At 42.6% G+C, this 16,932-nt stretch overlaps 1 protein-coding gene across 1 annotated transcript; it reads right to left on the bottom strand.

The window, feature by feature from the left end:
- Positions 1–869: 869 nt before the first annotated feature.
- Positions 870–16,361, bottom strand: b4galnt1a (beta-1,4-N-acetyl-galactosaminyl transferase 1a). The gene is made up of 11 exons (XM_070968647.1): positions 15,943–16,361; positions 8,542–8,747; positions 8,255–8,437; positions 6,729–6,835; positions 6,528–6,565; positions 6,252–6,432; positions 4,983–5,075; positions 4,675–4,862; positions 4,453–4,593; positions 2,753–2,987; positions 870–2,612 (listed from the first exon to the last, which is right to left on the bottom strand). Exons 2-11 carry the CDS (start codon positions 8,745–8,747, stop codon positions 2,407–2,409), a joined length of 1,578 nt encoding a protein of 525 aa, XP_070824748.1. The 5' UTR covers positions 15,943–16,361; the 3' UTR covers positions 870–2,406.
- Between the last annotated feature and the right edge of the window lie 571 nt (positions 16,362–16,932).

The following is a 16,932-nucleotide window of genomic DNA, read 5'->3' on the forward strand; positions in this document are numbered from 1 at the left end:
AAAGAGATGCAAATCAAAATCATAGGTTCCAGATTAAGCTAATCTGTAAAACATGCACAGATTCATACACCTACGTTCATTGTATTTTTGATTGTCCCTTTATTAAAAATTTCTGTGGAAAGGTTTATAAAGATATTTCTAAAATGTTTGATAAAAACAAAACAGCTTGGTGTACTTTTATTTGGTGCTAGGAATATTTCATTTCAGCGGATATCTGAAAAACCTCTCACTTAATTCACATCACTGAATACTGAAATGAACACTGACTGTGAAAAGTTGTAAAAACTGTAAGATGGCCTTTTCTGTTACCAAACCAAGTGCAATTTCCGCTTTGCTAAAGACCAAAGTGATCACAGCTCTCAAAGAAACATCATGCTGAGGTTACTTTAAAGTATACTTAGTTTAAAAAGTATATAAGTGGATTTCAAGCCAGTGCATGGAACTTAAGGTGCACAGGATTTAGAGAATAAAGTCAAACCTTTTAATAAAGTCTGGGTGGGTTTGAAAGGGGATGGGGAGGTTTTACTGTTATAGCTCCTGTTAATAACAGGAAGGTGATGTTGCAGCACTGTTAAAAACCGTTGGTGCAATTGTAGTCAGTTATGAGCAATGATATCAAATGAGGAGGGGCTAGATGAACTACAGGCTAGGTAAACAAAGATTCAAATGAGTACCAGGTAAACATATAAGTAAAGGAGAACTGTGGGGGATGACAAAATGATGCATGAATTAACTAAATATTCAAAATGCTTGAATGCTTGAAAATGCTTGAAATCCTGCACAGGTTTTCACATTTCATCTATCTAAATCATCTAAAAATGGAATTCAATTTCAATCTTTCTACAAAAATGACCAACAATGCACAGCATGATAAGCTATATTGTTTTATTTCCTCACTTCAGCGCAAAGTACAAATGAGGACTCCAGATATCGTACACAGTGTGATAAAAGGACTGAATTTACAACTTTGGCATTCAGTTCACTGGCACAGTGCACAAGTACAGTATTTGTTGCAATACATTCAAAAACATTTGATCAACATTCCCTGAGTAACAAACCACGGTTCATAGTTAGTGATAACTTATAGCCAGCTAGATCAATAACAAGTACATTTTCAAATGTGGTTGCTCGCGTCTTTAGAGGACAAAATCACAAAAAAAAAAGAAAAAAAAAGTCATTGCAAGGTTTATGTACAAGGTTTACAGATGCAACACTGATCTGACCTTTTTTTATTACTTCTTGCTTTATTGCAAGAAGTGCTTGCTTTAGCAACCACCTGTGGAATAGCAATATTCATTGAATTGGGACAGTGCACATTAATCAACATATAAGCACTTGGCATCAATGTAAATTTGCTGGAATTAGCACAATAGCTAAATTGCATCCAGAGTCCCAAGGCAGGTTGTCACAAACAACATAAAACAAACCTAAATAACAACAGGATCACACACATTATATACAATATAGACATGAAGTTAAGATCACAGACATGATACAGTGCATGAGTTGAAAAGCAGGGAATGGACACCAGAAAGGAAACCTGTTTTATGTGTGAGTGCATAACTGGTTTGTTTTTAAGCACTGTGTGACATTTTTTTTTAAAAATGTCAGATAGTTGTCCCGGGCAGCAGGTAGTGCGTGTGCCTCACAGCAAGAAGGTTGCTGGTTCAACCCCTGGGCGGGGCCTTCCTGTGCGAAGTATGCATGTTCTTCCCGCGCATGCGTGGGTACTCTCCAAAACCAAAAACATGCTCATTAGGTTAATTGGTGATTCTAAAATTGCCCCTAGGTGTGAGTGTGAGTGTGAATGGGTGTTTGTCTTGTGTGTTGCCCTGCGATCGACTGGCGACCGGTCCAGGGTGTACCCCGCCTCTCGCCCGTTGACAGCTGGGATAGGCTCCAGCCCCCCTGCAACCCTGAAAGGGATAGGCGGTATAGAAAATGGATGGATGGCTGGAGATAGTTGTCCCAGTCCCTGATCTGCACCGGTAGCTTTTGTGTTTTGCAGGAAAATTAGCTCACTGCTGAGACACTAACCACTAATGCCACAGCTGAAATAGACACTTCCGTTTCACACCAACTTGCAACTGATTATTTGCAATAGTCAGTGTAAGTTGAACAAAAAAGGCTGGGGACCACTGATCCAGAGTAGATGAACCCTGGTCAAACTTCTACAGCATTTTATTACTAAATCTTTTTTAAGCTACACTACATATAGAACTCATATATATACATATAGTGCATTTACGAACCCCCACCTACCCACCCCCACACACACGTGCAATCTGTTAAACACAATCTGTTTATCAGCAAGTGCTAAGACAGTTAACATATTTATGTGAAAACAACAATCTTTTCCCTTTTCCGCACAATAAGGCAGAGAGTAGACATGTGGATGCTCAGGTTTTACACACTGGTCATGCACTTGAACCTGTGCTTGAAGTAGAAGATTTCGTTATGAATGTTACTAGAACTGGAAGAATAGCGGTATTTCTCATAGGCCTTTTGTGAGTCTGTTCTACTCCACGGGAGTTTGATCTTTGATGCGTGGTTTACTATGATGTCACTACAGGAACCAATGTGGAGGGAACCCAGAGTGTCCAGGAAGAACTCTGCAGTGTGACAAGAAAACAAGTGTCACTTGGATTTCCCCTTTCAGATCTGAAACAACTGTCACTGCAGCTGTACTGCACAGAGAAAACAGCTAATATAAACTAATATATTTGATGTCAGATATTACACACAGACTCACCCAGATGACCCTGCCGTGCCAGCCGGGGGTCAAAGCCCTGCTGCACCTTATCTGTCCTCGCCATGAAGAAGTTGATGACGCCATCAGCTACCACACAGTTAGGAAATCCCTCGATGACATGGTGGTAGCCCTTTCTGATATGTATACAGTCGCCATCCTCTCCCCCTTCTTCCACTGAAATGGTGTGACGGTAGGTTGCAGTGTAACCTGTCACTTCTCTCACTGCACCACCAACCTGAAGTCATAACAACAGTGAAACTGTTAAGCCGACAACCCTGATGTCAAAAAAGCAGGCCTTTGACAAGGTTTACCGAAGCCACTTCTGTATTTTCTTGGCAGTATGGTTAGTTATGTTGCCTTGTTGAAACGTAAACCAGCTTGAGATCCTGAGCTCTCTGGAAAAGGTTTTCACCCAGGATTGCTCTTTATATTTCTGCATCCATTTTTGTCTCTATCCTGACTAGTCTCCCAGTCCCTGTCGCAGGAAAACATCCCCACAGCATGATGCTACCACCGCCATGTCCGACTGTAGGGATGAAATTAATGAGGTGATCCTCAGCACCTGGTCTCCCCCACACAGAGCCCTGGGAATTGTGGCCACATAGTTCAATAATCATTTCATCAGGATGTTGCCTCTCATGGCCTTAGAGTCGTTAAGGTGCCCTCTGGCAAACTACCAGCAGGCTGTCATGTACTGTCATGTTCCGTCTGGCCACTCTACCATAAAGGCCTGGGTGGTGGAGTGCTGCACTGATGGTTGTCCTTCTTTAAGGACACAAAGGACCCATGGATCTGGAGAATGATTGAGGTTCTTGGGCACTTTCAATTCTGCAGATATCTTCTTGTAGCCTTGACACAGTCTTGTCTCACAGGTCTACAGACAATTCTCTCAAACTCATGGCTTGCTTTTCACCCTAACACACACACCATCAGCTGTGAGACCTTATATACACGGGTGCATTTACTAATCATGTCCAGTGAATTCAATTAGGCAGAGGTGGACTCCAATCAAGTTGTAGAAGCATCTCAAGGAGCACTGGTAGTAGTAGTAGGACGCATCAGAGCTCAACTGTGAGTGGGGCGACAAAGGGTCTGAATACTTTTGTAAGTAGGATATTTCAGTATCTTATTTTCAATAAACAAGAGAAAAAAATAGTCTATTTTAAGATGAGTCTGGGACATAACTAAATGTGGAAAACTTGAATGGGTTTATGTTATATTTATGTTTTATGCAGCTATCCTGTTTTTTTTTTTTAGGAATCGAGGTTGTAATACACTTAAGAAAATATACCTGTAACATACATAAATAACTAAAAAAATATAATAAATCCTTGTGTGAAACACAAGCATAAAGCTCATCCTATAAAAAGACATGCCTTGTCTTTGGGGAGAAACATAATTCATAATTGTGCTTACTATCAGCTTTAATTAACTTTATTTTTGCCCAACTCCCTGCTGCAGATGTACAGAAGAAAACATAATCTGGAGGAAGCGGGACCCCCTTCACATTTCCTTTTCTGCCTCTGTACTCCACCATACTGTAGGCATCATCGCAGCAGATAGCTGCCACACTCTATCATTTAATTTGTTGTGTTGCAAATCACACTGTTTACAGCTGTGTTTGTTGTCATTTAGACATGCTTTACACTCCTCTGCACACATACAGACAGGACATTTGCATGAATGAAAATGCATCTCACCAGATCCAGAGTGGTCTTCTCCAGGATGTCCACCATCTTCTCCAATTTGGTGTTGGCAGTGAAGATGAAATCATCATCTGCCCAGAGCACATACTTGGTGGTCACTTGAGACACTGCCAAGTTCCTTCCTGCAAACCAACCCTGTGGAGGATCAACACTCATGAACTGCACTGTTTAATAATGACAACACGTGATACTTTAAAGAGACAGATACCTCTTTACCTTTCTAAATGGCATGATGTAATGATCAATGTAAGGCCCGGTCACTGGCTGAGGGTGCTCATTATCGTCTGCTATCACTATGGTGACGGTGGGATAATACTGCCGTATGCTGTCGATGAGATCTTTCAGTTTGTCATAGCGTAGAAAGGTCTTTGTGGCGATGGTAACAAGAGCACTAATATTGTACTCTATGTAGATCCAAAAAAAACAGAAAAAAAAACACAAAAATTATCCAATGAAGCAACGTTCTGTGACATTCAACACTTTGCATCGAAATAAAAGTGAAAATGACACAGCTGCCCACAGACCTGTTTGGTATCCTGAGTTGTAAAGTTTCGGCATGGCTCCATGTCCAACTTTAATGGTGAAAAAAGACTGGTGACCTTCAGTCCCAAACTGAACTGCAGAGCAAAACAACAGCTGTGGTGAATCCAAGTTTCAGATTTCAGGGGAGCCATGCATATTCCTATCATTGTTAAGATAACACAAAGATCAAGCAGAGCTGCTATTGCCCATGCAACGTGGTCCTTCTCACTGACATTGTTACTGTTGGCTTTAAGAGGGCTGCACACAGACATGCACCACTTTTCCTCCCATGGGCATAACACGTGGGCGGTCTTTCACAGTCCACTGTGCAAGCTCCCACACCAAGTGGTCAAGTGGATTCACTAGTGGGGCAACATGGATGAAGATTCTCTCCAAAAGTTATATTTCAGTTTGTTGCTACTGTGCATTAATTCATAAAACCAGACAAAGACAGTCACTATGTGTAGAATTAAATAATTTTTCACTCGACATCTAGTGGTAGTACCAAGAACATTAGCTGGTAACACCCCACCCCTTCTCTCTCACACACACACACACACACACACACACACACACACACACACACACACACACACACACACACACACGCACACTGAGTTGAAAGCATACATCCTCTTTCACTTTTTCCCTTCTGGAGCACACAGTAAGAACGACTGAAATAGCACTGATGTGGCTGCTTTGTTCTCAGTTTGAGAAGAGCGCCTCCTCAGAACATCCGCACACAGCCAGTTTAGAAACACAGGGAGGACTTGACTAGACCTAAAAAAAGATCTCAGATGAATCTGTTTCTGCCCGTTTCCTCCTCTTATTTCTTCATTTCTCTACCCAGTTTGGTCTTTTACTTAACAAAGCATACTTACAACAGCTTTGATGGAGCTGGAGGACAACTGTTTTCTGTAATGTTTATGTAAATTATGGAAATGTGGAAAAAGCTTGCTAAACACTCTGACTCTGGGTGACACACTGTCAACTTGACAGAGAAGGAGCCCAGAGATAGTTACTTTTTGGTAGTTATTAATCATCAAATAGTACTTATGAAACAGTATGTGAGCATAATGTATGTCGCAGATAAAAACGACCTGATATTGATTCATAATTAGCAAACCCATTTACCATACTGTCTATTAATTCATCATTCATTGATCCAACAGAATTAGCACAGATAATTAGGATGAAACTCTGTAAGATTGAATAGGTAAACATGACATTCTACGTTAAGGATCAAGATAGCATCCACATGCTGAGTTTACCTGTATCCGCTGTCCTGGGATGGAACATAGTGTTTGTATAGGTGACGAACTGCAGCTGCCTGTTTAGAGCTGACAGAAGAGGACTCGACAGTGTCATGTGCCTCTGTCCCTCTCCTTTGATAGAGACCCCGTCCACTGTAGCAGCAACATCAAAAGTCCCGAGTGATGCTGTCAAATATACCTGTTAATGTAAAAATGTTAAATGTAAAACATTTAGACAAAAAAAAAAAAAAGGGTATGTCAATCAGAGTGAAAACCCCAAAATGAAGAAATTACCGTATGGTTTGATCTTGTTTTTTCCTTAACACCCAAACCTATAACAAGAGAGCAGTAATTACTGTGTATATCAACATGGGACGATGAGAGTAGGTGGTTTTAGCATTTTAACTAACAGACTAGCAAATTCAGCAAGAAAGTAGGTGAAGATGTAATGTTTAATTTCTTTGATATTGTGTGCCGCGTTAGATATGCTGTTACCAGGAATGATGATCGTTTTGAGGGGTCGCACCTCCACACCTTGGGTAGGATACTGAAGGGGACTATTGGCCTCAGCTACAATAAATGCATCTGCAGGACTGTAGGACCTATACATACAGAAGATAATTAGAAAGCACTGTGCCATAGACATAACAGTCCTATTTATTTTGTTTCAGTAACCTAGTCTGCGGCAGGTTCCGCTTACTTCAGTGGTTTGACCATATGACATGCACAGAGAAAACACACTGTGAATTCATTGTATGGCTTCAGTCTTGAGGATGCTCTCAGCTGAGACAATCCAACGTACGAAAATGAGAAAAACAGAGGTACTGCAGCAAACTCTACATCAAACAGCTCATGAACTGAACCGAGGAAATCTCTACTTAAGTCTTGAAGACTTAAAGTACTAAATTCAGCTGTCTTAAGTGAGTGCTGTGAGATTTCCTACGACCAGCAGCCAAGACATATTCTATATCAGTTCCAGGGGGGTGGTGTCTAAGATCCTCAACTCATACTGTAAGTCTGTCTGAGTGGATTTACACAGAATCAACTTGTATTCCAGGCTTCCTGGCTAAAACAGGTTAAAGTTCAGTGAGAAGTTTGCTAATGTAATAGTTAAAGTGTGACTGGCCTGGGCTGTCTATATAACAAAGGATCTCACTCTGTCTGTTAATCAGCGTAAGATGGAAGAGTTACTCTCAACATAGAATTCACTGTCACACAGAAAGGCAGGCAATCAGGAAAACACAGACATTATACAGAGAAAATAGCAAAAAATAAAATGATGACTACTTCCACTTCCACAGCATTTGCTGCTTATACACTTAAATATGAAATACAACCAGTCAGCTAATTTCAGGTTTGCACTTAAGCTATGTTCTTTTTGTATTTTATTTCCATGTTGATTTGACTGCATGACTAAATAATACAAGCAGAAGACAAGGAGGGATATTGTTTGGCTGCACTGAGCCCAAGGACAAGGTAGGCTAAGTGAGTCAGTTTCACCAGGCGATATCCATCCGGATCACACCATGAGTCACTATATGTAAAACACTGATTAGAAATGGCAGAAAGCTAACAGTAACCAGGTTATTTACAACCATGTAATAACTACCATGCAACAAGTTTTGCAAATGAACGTTTATACAAGTACTGCACAGATGGCCAAGGCTGAAGACAAACAGAACTAAAGAAGGATGAAGGCAGGGGGAAAAGATTGGGTGCACAGCCAGAACGAGGACGAGACCTTTCGACAGGCTGCACTGTCAGAGCATTGAGATGTTATGTGTGTGGTCGATTAGCGGTCCGATACATGCAGCATGACTCAAAGGTGTCTTATCAAACTTGAGCCATTCATGACAAAACGTTGTGGGCCAGAGGGCCAATCCTTTACTCACCCACACTTTCTCACAATCTTCTAGAGCAGCTATCATTTTTGTATTGATGACAGATGAAAAAAATGATATATTCAAGCTGAAATGAGGATGTGTTCACGACGGTTATACGTGTCATCCATTGAACATTACCTCCTACGGAAGCTGGTGTACTCCTGAGCTCTGCGACGCTTTATGCCCTCAGGGTCGGGATGGGACTCTAAGAAAGCCACCTCAAGGTTGTGGGCCCAAACGTGAGGGAACAGCAAATTGGAGAACGGCAGGTGAAAGGTCTCCTTATCAGCCTCACACACACACGTATTCTGAGCCAAACGACTGTATTAGGAAAAGACATGAGCGTGCTGAGTGAGTTGATGAGAATAAAAATGAGAGTTGAGAGAATTTAGACAAAATAACAGAGATGCAGACTCATAACATACCACGCTACATCCTCCTTTATGTGGTAGGCAATGTCCTGATTGCCACTGATGATTTTTGCATTGAGGAGTGTCTTTACTGGTCTTCCCTGTCTTTGCCATATGTCAACTGGTGAGCTGGTCCTTGGGCTCCAAGCATGAAAGACGACTAACAGCAGTAGTCCATTGACCAAAATCAGTACAAGACACTTCTTGTAGGTGGTACTCATCTAGAAAGAAGATTGCAGGAAATGTCAAAACTGGATACATATCGACCTCACAGGATACGGAAAACAAAGAGGCGTGTGAAAGACACAGGTCCTGTGGTTTACATGGAAATAAATGAAGCTCAGTGGCAGATCAGATTCAAGATTATCTTTATTGCTTACTCTATTTACATCCTGTTTCCCTTTCCCTTTTCAACCTAATCTCTTTCAGTTAGACCAATCAGATTTCGCCACGTCAAACGTAAGCCAATCATCTTGTTGCTGTTGAACTTGAAAACATTCTTTAAAATTCCTCTCTCTGCTGCTGTCAGCTGTCTTTTCATGTCTGATCAGTGTCACTAGCCTCCAAATCATTCACCCCCAGTTTTCAATACAGACTCCTCTCAAATTTCTTCAACTTTTCTAATGTGCATACTATGTCAATTACTTTAATCAATCACAGCAGTATTGTGCCTCTTTCAAGCTTGGGTCCTCTACCAGAGGCCTGGGAGTTTGAGAGTTCTGTGCAGGATCTTGGCTGTTCCCAGGAGTGCACTCTTCTGGACAGAGATCTCAGATGTTCTTCCTGGTTTCTGCTGGAGCCATTCTCCCAGCTTGGGGGTTACCGCTCCAAGTGCCCGGATCACTACTGGGACCACTTTTGCCTTTATGCCCCACATCTTCTCCAACTCCTCCTTGAGACCCTGGTATTTCTACAGCTTCTCGTGCTCTTTCTTCCTGATCTTACTGTCACTTGGGATTGCTACATCCACCACTGTGACTGTCTTCTGTTCTTTGTCTACCACTACTATGTCTGGTTGGTTTACCATCACCAGTTTGTCTGTCTGGAACTGGAAGTCCCACAGGATCTTGGCTCAGTTGTTCTGGATCACCTTTGGAGGCATCTTCCAGCTTGATCCTGGGACCTCCAGCCCATACTCAGTACAGATGTTCCTGTGTACAATGCTAGCCACCTGGTTATGACGCTCCATGTATGCCTTCCCTGCCAGCATCTTACACCCCGCTGTTATGTGCTGGATTGTCTCAGGGGCATCTTTGCACAGCCTGCACCTGGGGTCTTGTCTGCTGTGGTAGATCCCGGCCTCTATTGACCTTGTGTTCAAGGCTTGCTCTTGTGCGGCCATGATCAGTGCCTCTGTGCTGTCTTTCAGTCCAGCCTTTTCCAGCCACTGGTATGTTTTCGCTATGTCAGCCACTTCCTGAAGCTGTCAATGGTACATACCATGCAGGGGCTTGTCTGTCCATGCCAACGTTTCTGGCTCCTCCTTGCTCCGCTTCTGCTGCCTGAGGCATTCACTCAGCAGGTCGTCATTAGGGGCCATCTTCCTGATGTACTCCCAGAGGCTTGCTGTTTCCTCTTGGATAGTGGCTCTCACGCTCACTAGTCCGCGGCCTCCTGTCTTCCGCTTAGTTTATAGCCTCAGGACGCTGGACTTAGGGTGAAACCCTCCATGCATCGTAAGGAGCTTCCTTGTCTTGATATCAGCGGCTTCCATTTCTTCCAGTGGCCAGGATATTGTACCAGCAGGGTATCTGATTACTGGCAGGGCATAGGTGTTTATTGCCTGCATCTTGTTCTTGCCATTCAGCTGACTCTTCAGGACCTGCCTCACCCTCTGAAGGTATTTGGCTGTGGCTGATCTCTGTGTTGCCTCCTCATGATTGCCATTTGCCTGTGGGATCCCTAGGTATTTGTAGCTGTCCTGAACATCTGCTATGTTGCCTTCAAGTAGTTCAACCCCTTCAGTGGTGATCATCTTCCCTCTATTGCACACCATCTGTCCACACTTATCTAGTCTGAATGACATCCCGATGTCATTACTGTATATCCTGGTGAGGTGAGTGAGGGAGTCAATGTCACACTCACTCTTGGCATACAGTTTGATGTCATCCATGTAGAGGAGGTGGCTGATTGGTGTCCCACTTTGGAATCGGTAACCAAAGCCACTCTTGGTGATGATCTGGCTGAGGGGGTTTAGGCCTATGCAGAACAGCAGGGGGGACAGTGCATCTCCTTGGTATATACCACATTTGATGGTCACTTCTGCAATTGGCTGTGAGTTGGCTTCCAGAGTTGCCTTCCACAACCCCATCGAGTTCTTGATGAAGGCTCTAAGTGTCCTGTCGATCTTATACAGGTCTAAGCACTCCAGTATCCATGTGTGTGGCATTGAGTCATAGGCCTTCTTGTAGTCAATCCAGGCAGTGCACAGGTTGGTACTTCTGGTCTTACAGTCCTGGGTGACTGCCCTGTCAACCAGTAGTTGGTGTTTGGCTCCTCTGGTGTTGTTGCCAATTCCTTTCTGTGCTCTACTCGTGTACTGATCCATGTGCCTACTCATCTTAGCCGCTATGATGCCTGACAGGAGCTTCCATGTTGTACTCAGGCAGGTTATAGGCTGGTAGTTGGATGGTACCGGGCCCTTCTGTGGGTCCTTCATGATGAGGACTGTACGGCCTTGGGTCAGCCACTCTGGGTGGGTTCCCAATCTTAGCAGTTGATTCATCTGTGCTGCCAGTCGTTCATGGAGTGCGGTTAGCTTTTTGAGCCAGTGGGCATGGATCATGTCGGGCCAAGGTGCTGTCCAGCTCTTCATCTTAGACATTCTTTCTTGGAGGTCTGCAGTGGCAATTTCTACTGGTTCCTGTTCTGAGAGGCTAATGTGGGCTGCTTTCAATTCAAGCAACCACTGGGCATTGGTGTTATGCGATGCCTCCTTCTCCCAGATACTCTTCCAGTAGAGCTCAGTTTCAGACTTTGGTGGGTCTATCTGGGTGTTCTTACTACCCTGCCATTGAGAGAAGACCTTAGCTGGGTTGTTGGAGAAGAGTCTATTTTCTCTCCTAGTCTTGGCTTCTCTGCTGTATCTCTTAAGGCGGGTAGCCAGAGCTGTGAGCCTCTGCTTGGCAGTCTCCAGAGCTTCATCTATGGACAGCTTGCTGTATCTCCTTGGCACTTCCTTCCTGATCTTTACACCTTTCTGTAGCTTAGTTAGCAAGCTAACCTCTCTCCTTGTTGCGTGATCTTGATGACTGTTGCTGCTGCATACATCAGCTGATTGGTCTCAGTGATGGTTTCGGTGGATATAGTCATCAGTGCCATGTTCACGTCTTCCAGTCGAGATGAATCTGGTACTTTAATCTATCTATCTATCTATCTATCTATCTATCTATCTATCTATCTATCTATCTATCTATCTATCTATCTATCTATCTATCTATCTATCTATCTGTGTGTGTGTGTGTGTGTGTGTGTGTGTGTGTGTGTGTGTGTGTGTGTGTGTGTCTACATGGCAGAGGATTAAGGAGGTGACTGAGCACTGAGGGGAGCAGCTGATCCTGTAGGTGTTTGGAAGGCAAAGTTCAATATAGGCAAGTTCAGACAGGACTAAATCACGACTACGCTCTTGAATTTTTGTTCTTCTTGTTCTTGTGAAAATGACTGGCATCTTCACCAATGTTTCCAGGTCATTTTAGTAGCCTATAGTAGAGACCTCTGTCTGCAGTTTAACACCAAAATGACACAAAACGCAAAACAACAAAATCTCCTCTTCTTTGTGCTCTTTTCAGTTTGCAAATAAAGCAGCACATGGAGGAAGCATCTGTTAGTGGGACAGACAGCCCACCAAATCATTATTTTATGGTCGTAATGCTGTCTGACTAAATCAACTGAAATACCCTCACTGGGTTGACGTCATTTTGCAAAAGCTCAGTTTTCCCTGTAAACCTGAAAACACCCAGAGCTGTTCCTTGCAGTCCCAGGTGCTGTGCCAAGACAGATCACTCTGATTTCTACGGGCTCTGCAGTTCACTGCAGATTAACATCATAGAGTGAAGATAGGTATGTCCCCTTAAAATATTGTAAAGCTTCTTTAAGCTGCAGTCCTTAACTAGGTGAGCTCAGTGCTGCAACTTTGCTTTTCACAGGATTTTGAGAATGAGTATTCATCTGGGTCTGGTTGCATCCTGCCCAGTGTTTTTAGGGAATGAGGCCAAAGCAGATTATTGCCATAATGCCACTCTCAAGGATTGGTCTAATGTCTCAGGAGTGTTCCTTAGGAGGACCTGTTTGAAGAGCTCTGTCTGACACCCAGCACTTTCAATCTGCTGATCTGCCATTTCACTTTTCAGCAAGCTGAAATGTCCCGTTCATGAGCTACTAGAATGTGTTGTCTGATTGTTGTGTAGTCACGTCCGTTATGTGAAAGATTTGTTGACTTGATAAGTTCCTTGTGTGTTATGTTTTGTGTTATCTATTGTGGCACTTGGTATTTTGATGTCTGCACACTGTACTCCCATGCAAAACAATAATTAATCTCTCTGCAAGATGAGGAATGTGTATTTAAAAAGACAAATCAAAAACAACCTTGAACACACAACAGTAGAGGTTGGAAGCCTTAATAAGTATAGTGCTTAATAAGTATAGAATTGAAAATGTTACAACATGTTGGTTTGCATTTTTGCTCTGGGTCATAGTCAGTCTAACACGTAGGGCTGGGCGATAAAATGACAGCGATATGTCTCGCGATAGACACGTCATCAATATCAATAAAACATGCGTTCGATAAAACATTCGCTAATTTTTTTTTCTTCATCGGAAGAAACCTGAAGTTGCGAAGTGGGGTTGGTTGCATGAACAAAGGCATTCGCTCTCGGGTAAGAGAGAGACACGCTGACACGCAAATCATGTAACAGTATCAAGTTCGGTTGCGCCATCTCGTTGTCTCGTGTTTGAGGCTCCGCGAGGAGTGAGATGAGAACTAGAAAGCGCTGCAGCGAGCGACGAAATTGTCGATAAAACAGGGAAAGTCAGCTCGCCAGTATGGCAGTTTTTTGGATTTTATAAGTTGGACCGTAGTCAGACCAATGTGGTCTGTAACTTATGCAAGACTGTCGTCCCCACCAAGACCGGTAACACCACAAACTTGTTTAACCACCTTAGTCGCGCTCACTCTTTGGAGCGCAGCCGTATTCGCCAACGTCCAACAACATCTGCAACCGCAGCACCACTGCACAAGCAGCAGACCGCCATGCAGAGGTACTCTGCTTCAGTGCCTGATGACAAATCATCTAAAAGGCACAAAGACATAACGGAGGCAGTGGCATATCATATAGCTAAAGACATGCTTCCACTGAGCACTGTGGAGAAGCCAGGTTACAAACATCTCTTACAGGTGCTTTTTTTTTTTAACACACTTGCAATAAAAATATAATTGAATAGTTCATGTATGTTTAGAGTAAGAAGAGTGACTAAAGTTGTTCATATGTCTAGGCTGGTTTTATAGTTCAGTCAGTCTTACTGTACTGTCTATCATGTTTGTTTGTTTGTTTGTTTGTTTGTTTGTATGTTACAGATGTCAAGTCCACCTCAGTTTCTGCCGTTTCCAAAACACTGCAAATATTTGAAAACATTTTATTCACCAGAAGGTGAATCAGCTTGTGAACTTCCTGCACTAAATGTGCAGAAAAAAAGTTCTCAGGTTTCTCTCTGTTTACATTTTAACATTTTTATTTACATTTATTATCTGAGTGTTTTCCATGGTTGTGTCGACATTTCCTTTCCTTTCTGCCTTGATAGCTGAGGGGATTATAATCAGAGGAAGGTTCAATTTAAAATAAAAATGTTTAAATTGAATGTATTTTTCTCCTGGTCCTTATTTTAAATAGGTCATAAAAAATATCAATAATTATCAATATCGATCAATATAAAACACTTATATCGTGATAGAGTTTTCAGCCATATCGCCCAGCCCTACTACCATGTACCTATCCATCCCCATCACACACAAAACAAACAGCCTTGCAGCAGTGTGTGCCAGGAGCTGCGAGAGGACACAGGGTTGGTAACAGGCCAATTTCACCTAGCTGGCGCTGTCCCTGCAGCCAGCAGCAGCTTAGTTTTCTCTCAGCCCTGGCAGCTTCTAGTGGAGCCTCTCCTAGTCCAGAGTGCAGCACATCAACAGCTGCTGATAACATTTTTTCCTGCTAAATGTGTGGGTGCCAACCTCCACCACAAAAAAAACCCCAAAAAAACAAAAAAAACAGAACAGCTGCAGGGGTTGGGGTTGAGCAACTGAAGCATGTTTGCTGACTGTGCGAGGGATGGATTAACCTGACTAAACCCACGTATTCACTTCCAAGTATCTACAGGTTGTCTGCAGCTACCAACATCTCTGAGACTGCTCAATCTGTAGACAAACACATTCAAATGTCAGATTAGTCATCCAAGTCCAACATAAACCCTCCACCTTTTGCCGTTTAATCAGCATTACTCACGGAACGCTGTACAACCTGCATCATTAAAAACACTAAATGTGTGGCTTCACACAGAACAAGTAAATATCGTGAATATCGTCTGTACATGTAGGTGTCCAGCTAGGAGCCATTTTAAACCCTTAAAGACAGCTCACATTGACGTAATTACTGATCGCTTTGAATATTATTTCAGAAATCTGTTGGGAAACATCACGGGTCATGCAGACTATATAGTATAGACACACACACACACACACACACACACACACACACACACACACACACACACACACACATACAACCATCTTAAAGTTCCATGTCACCCTGTAACCGTCCATGAACAATATTTCACTAGTTCTGCCCCTGGTCTAAGGTCGCTGTTTTGACTTTAAGGAGTGGCATTAACTGAACTCACCGTGAGGAGGTTTTGTTCTGTTCATAACTGACTCCAAAGTATATTATAGTACAGCTTTAGTCTTTGCACATTTGGCTACATGACTGTTTATCTGTTTACCAATCTGTTATCAGTGTATGTGCAGTATGCCTATGAACATAAATAAACTTGTAGCCGAGTCAGGAAACAAATCAACGATTTGCCTACTCGTTATCTCTCTCGATATTGCGTGACCATTTATTTATGCAACCCCAAACTCCAGCCTTCTAATTAAACTCTTTAAAAAAATACGCAAATAAATGAACAAATAAATAAAAACGTATTGAGTATTATATTTTAAAGCTGTGAAAAGTAGGTTAAACACTCCAAATGTGCTCTAACGGAAATCAGTAACGTTCGCACACAAGCGAACTCGCTACAGTCTTTGGTGAGAACTTCAGTCAAGACCATGAAAGGAAAAGCGGTGAAACCAGTAGTTTAACACGATATGCTAAAAAGTCCCATCGGTTCTATTCACAGTAGAGAAAAAGAGAAGGACACGAGTCTTACTGTTGTTGTTTTCCGTGTGCTAAATATTTCCAGCGTCAGTCAGACTGGAGGAACTGTCGCTCGGCGGCTCAGTGCGCCGTCCTGCGGGTCAAGCGCTCGGTAGCTGCGGCGGCTCACAGCCACTCCCCGCTCTGGGTCAGGCAGCCCGCTTTAATGGCCGGTATGATAAAGCGATTGTACTGCTGGATTTAAGCTGACTTTTTCGCAGAAAGGCATAGTGTCACAGTTTGGCCACAGCTGAAACTTCTCCCCCGCACAGTCTCGCAGCATCCTGATGCACGTTTGTGGTGCGATCCAGAAGATTTAAAGTAGCCTATCATGTGCTGTCTTGGATGTTTGACCCTCATTGTTTGATCCATAGTTTCGTGCCACGTCTAGAATGATAGGCAACCATGTTGTATTACGCAACACACACAACTAATGTGAAATGCTTTGTGAATGCTCAGTCTCTGGGGTTTTGATGAGGAAGAAGGATAGTGTGGCTTGAAGAAGTAGGTAATGAAACTTTTAGTGGGTAAACCAAAACAGACACAACATTTGATTCCAATCACAGTGTTTCTACATGTCTAAAAACCTTAAGAAGAATCTTTGGAATAATTTGGAAGTTGTCTTAATCATGTAAAAATTCTACACACAGTTTTCTCAGCTACTTTGGAGAGTAAGTAATGCTCATACTGCCGTAATGCTGTTAAGACAAAACAGTGTTTTCAGTTTATGCTAAATGCAGCCTGCATGAAAACTACTTCCTCATAAGAATATGACCCCGAGGTCCTAACCTGTTTCAGTACTGGCAACATACCACAACCTTTTCAAACTGACCATTTGTAAGAAAAAAGTAGAAGTACTCACTATTTAAAAGGGACCCTTTCAGCGTATTAAATTATAGAGGTTTCAAGGTCACAAAAGAAGATGTTTTTTATTCTATTTTATGCATACATGATGTGATTTTTCTACACAAGGAAGTTATTATCATGTATCAGGACTTCAGGG

Source organism: Chaetodon trifascialis, chromosome 8 (assembly GCF_039877785.1).
Source record: "Chaetodon trifascialis isolate fChaTrf1 chromosome 8, fChaTrf1.hap1, whole genome shotgun sequence".
NCBI lineage: Eukaryota > Metazoa > Chordata > Actinopteri > Chaetodontiformes > Chaetodontidae > Chaetodon > Chaetodon trifascialis.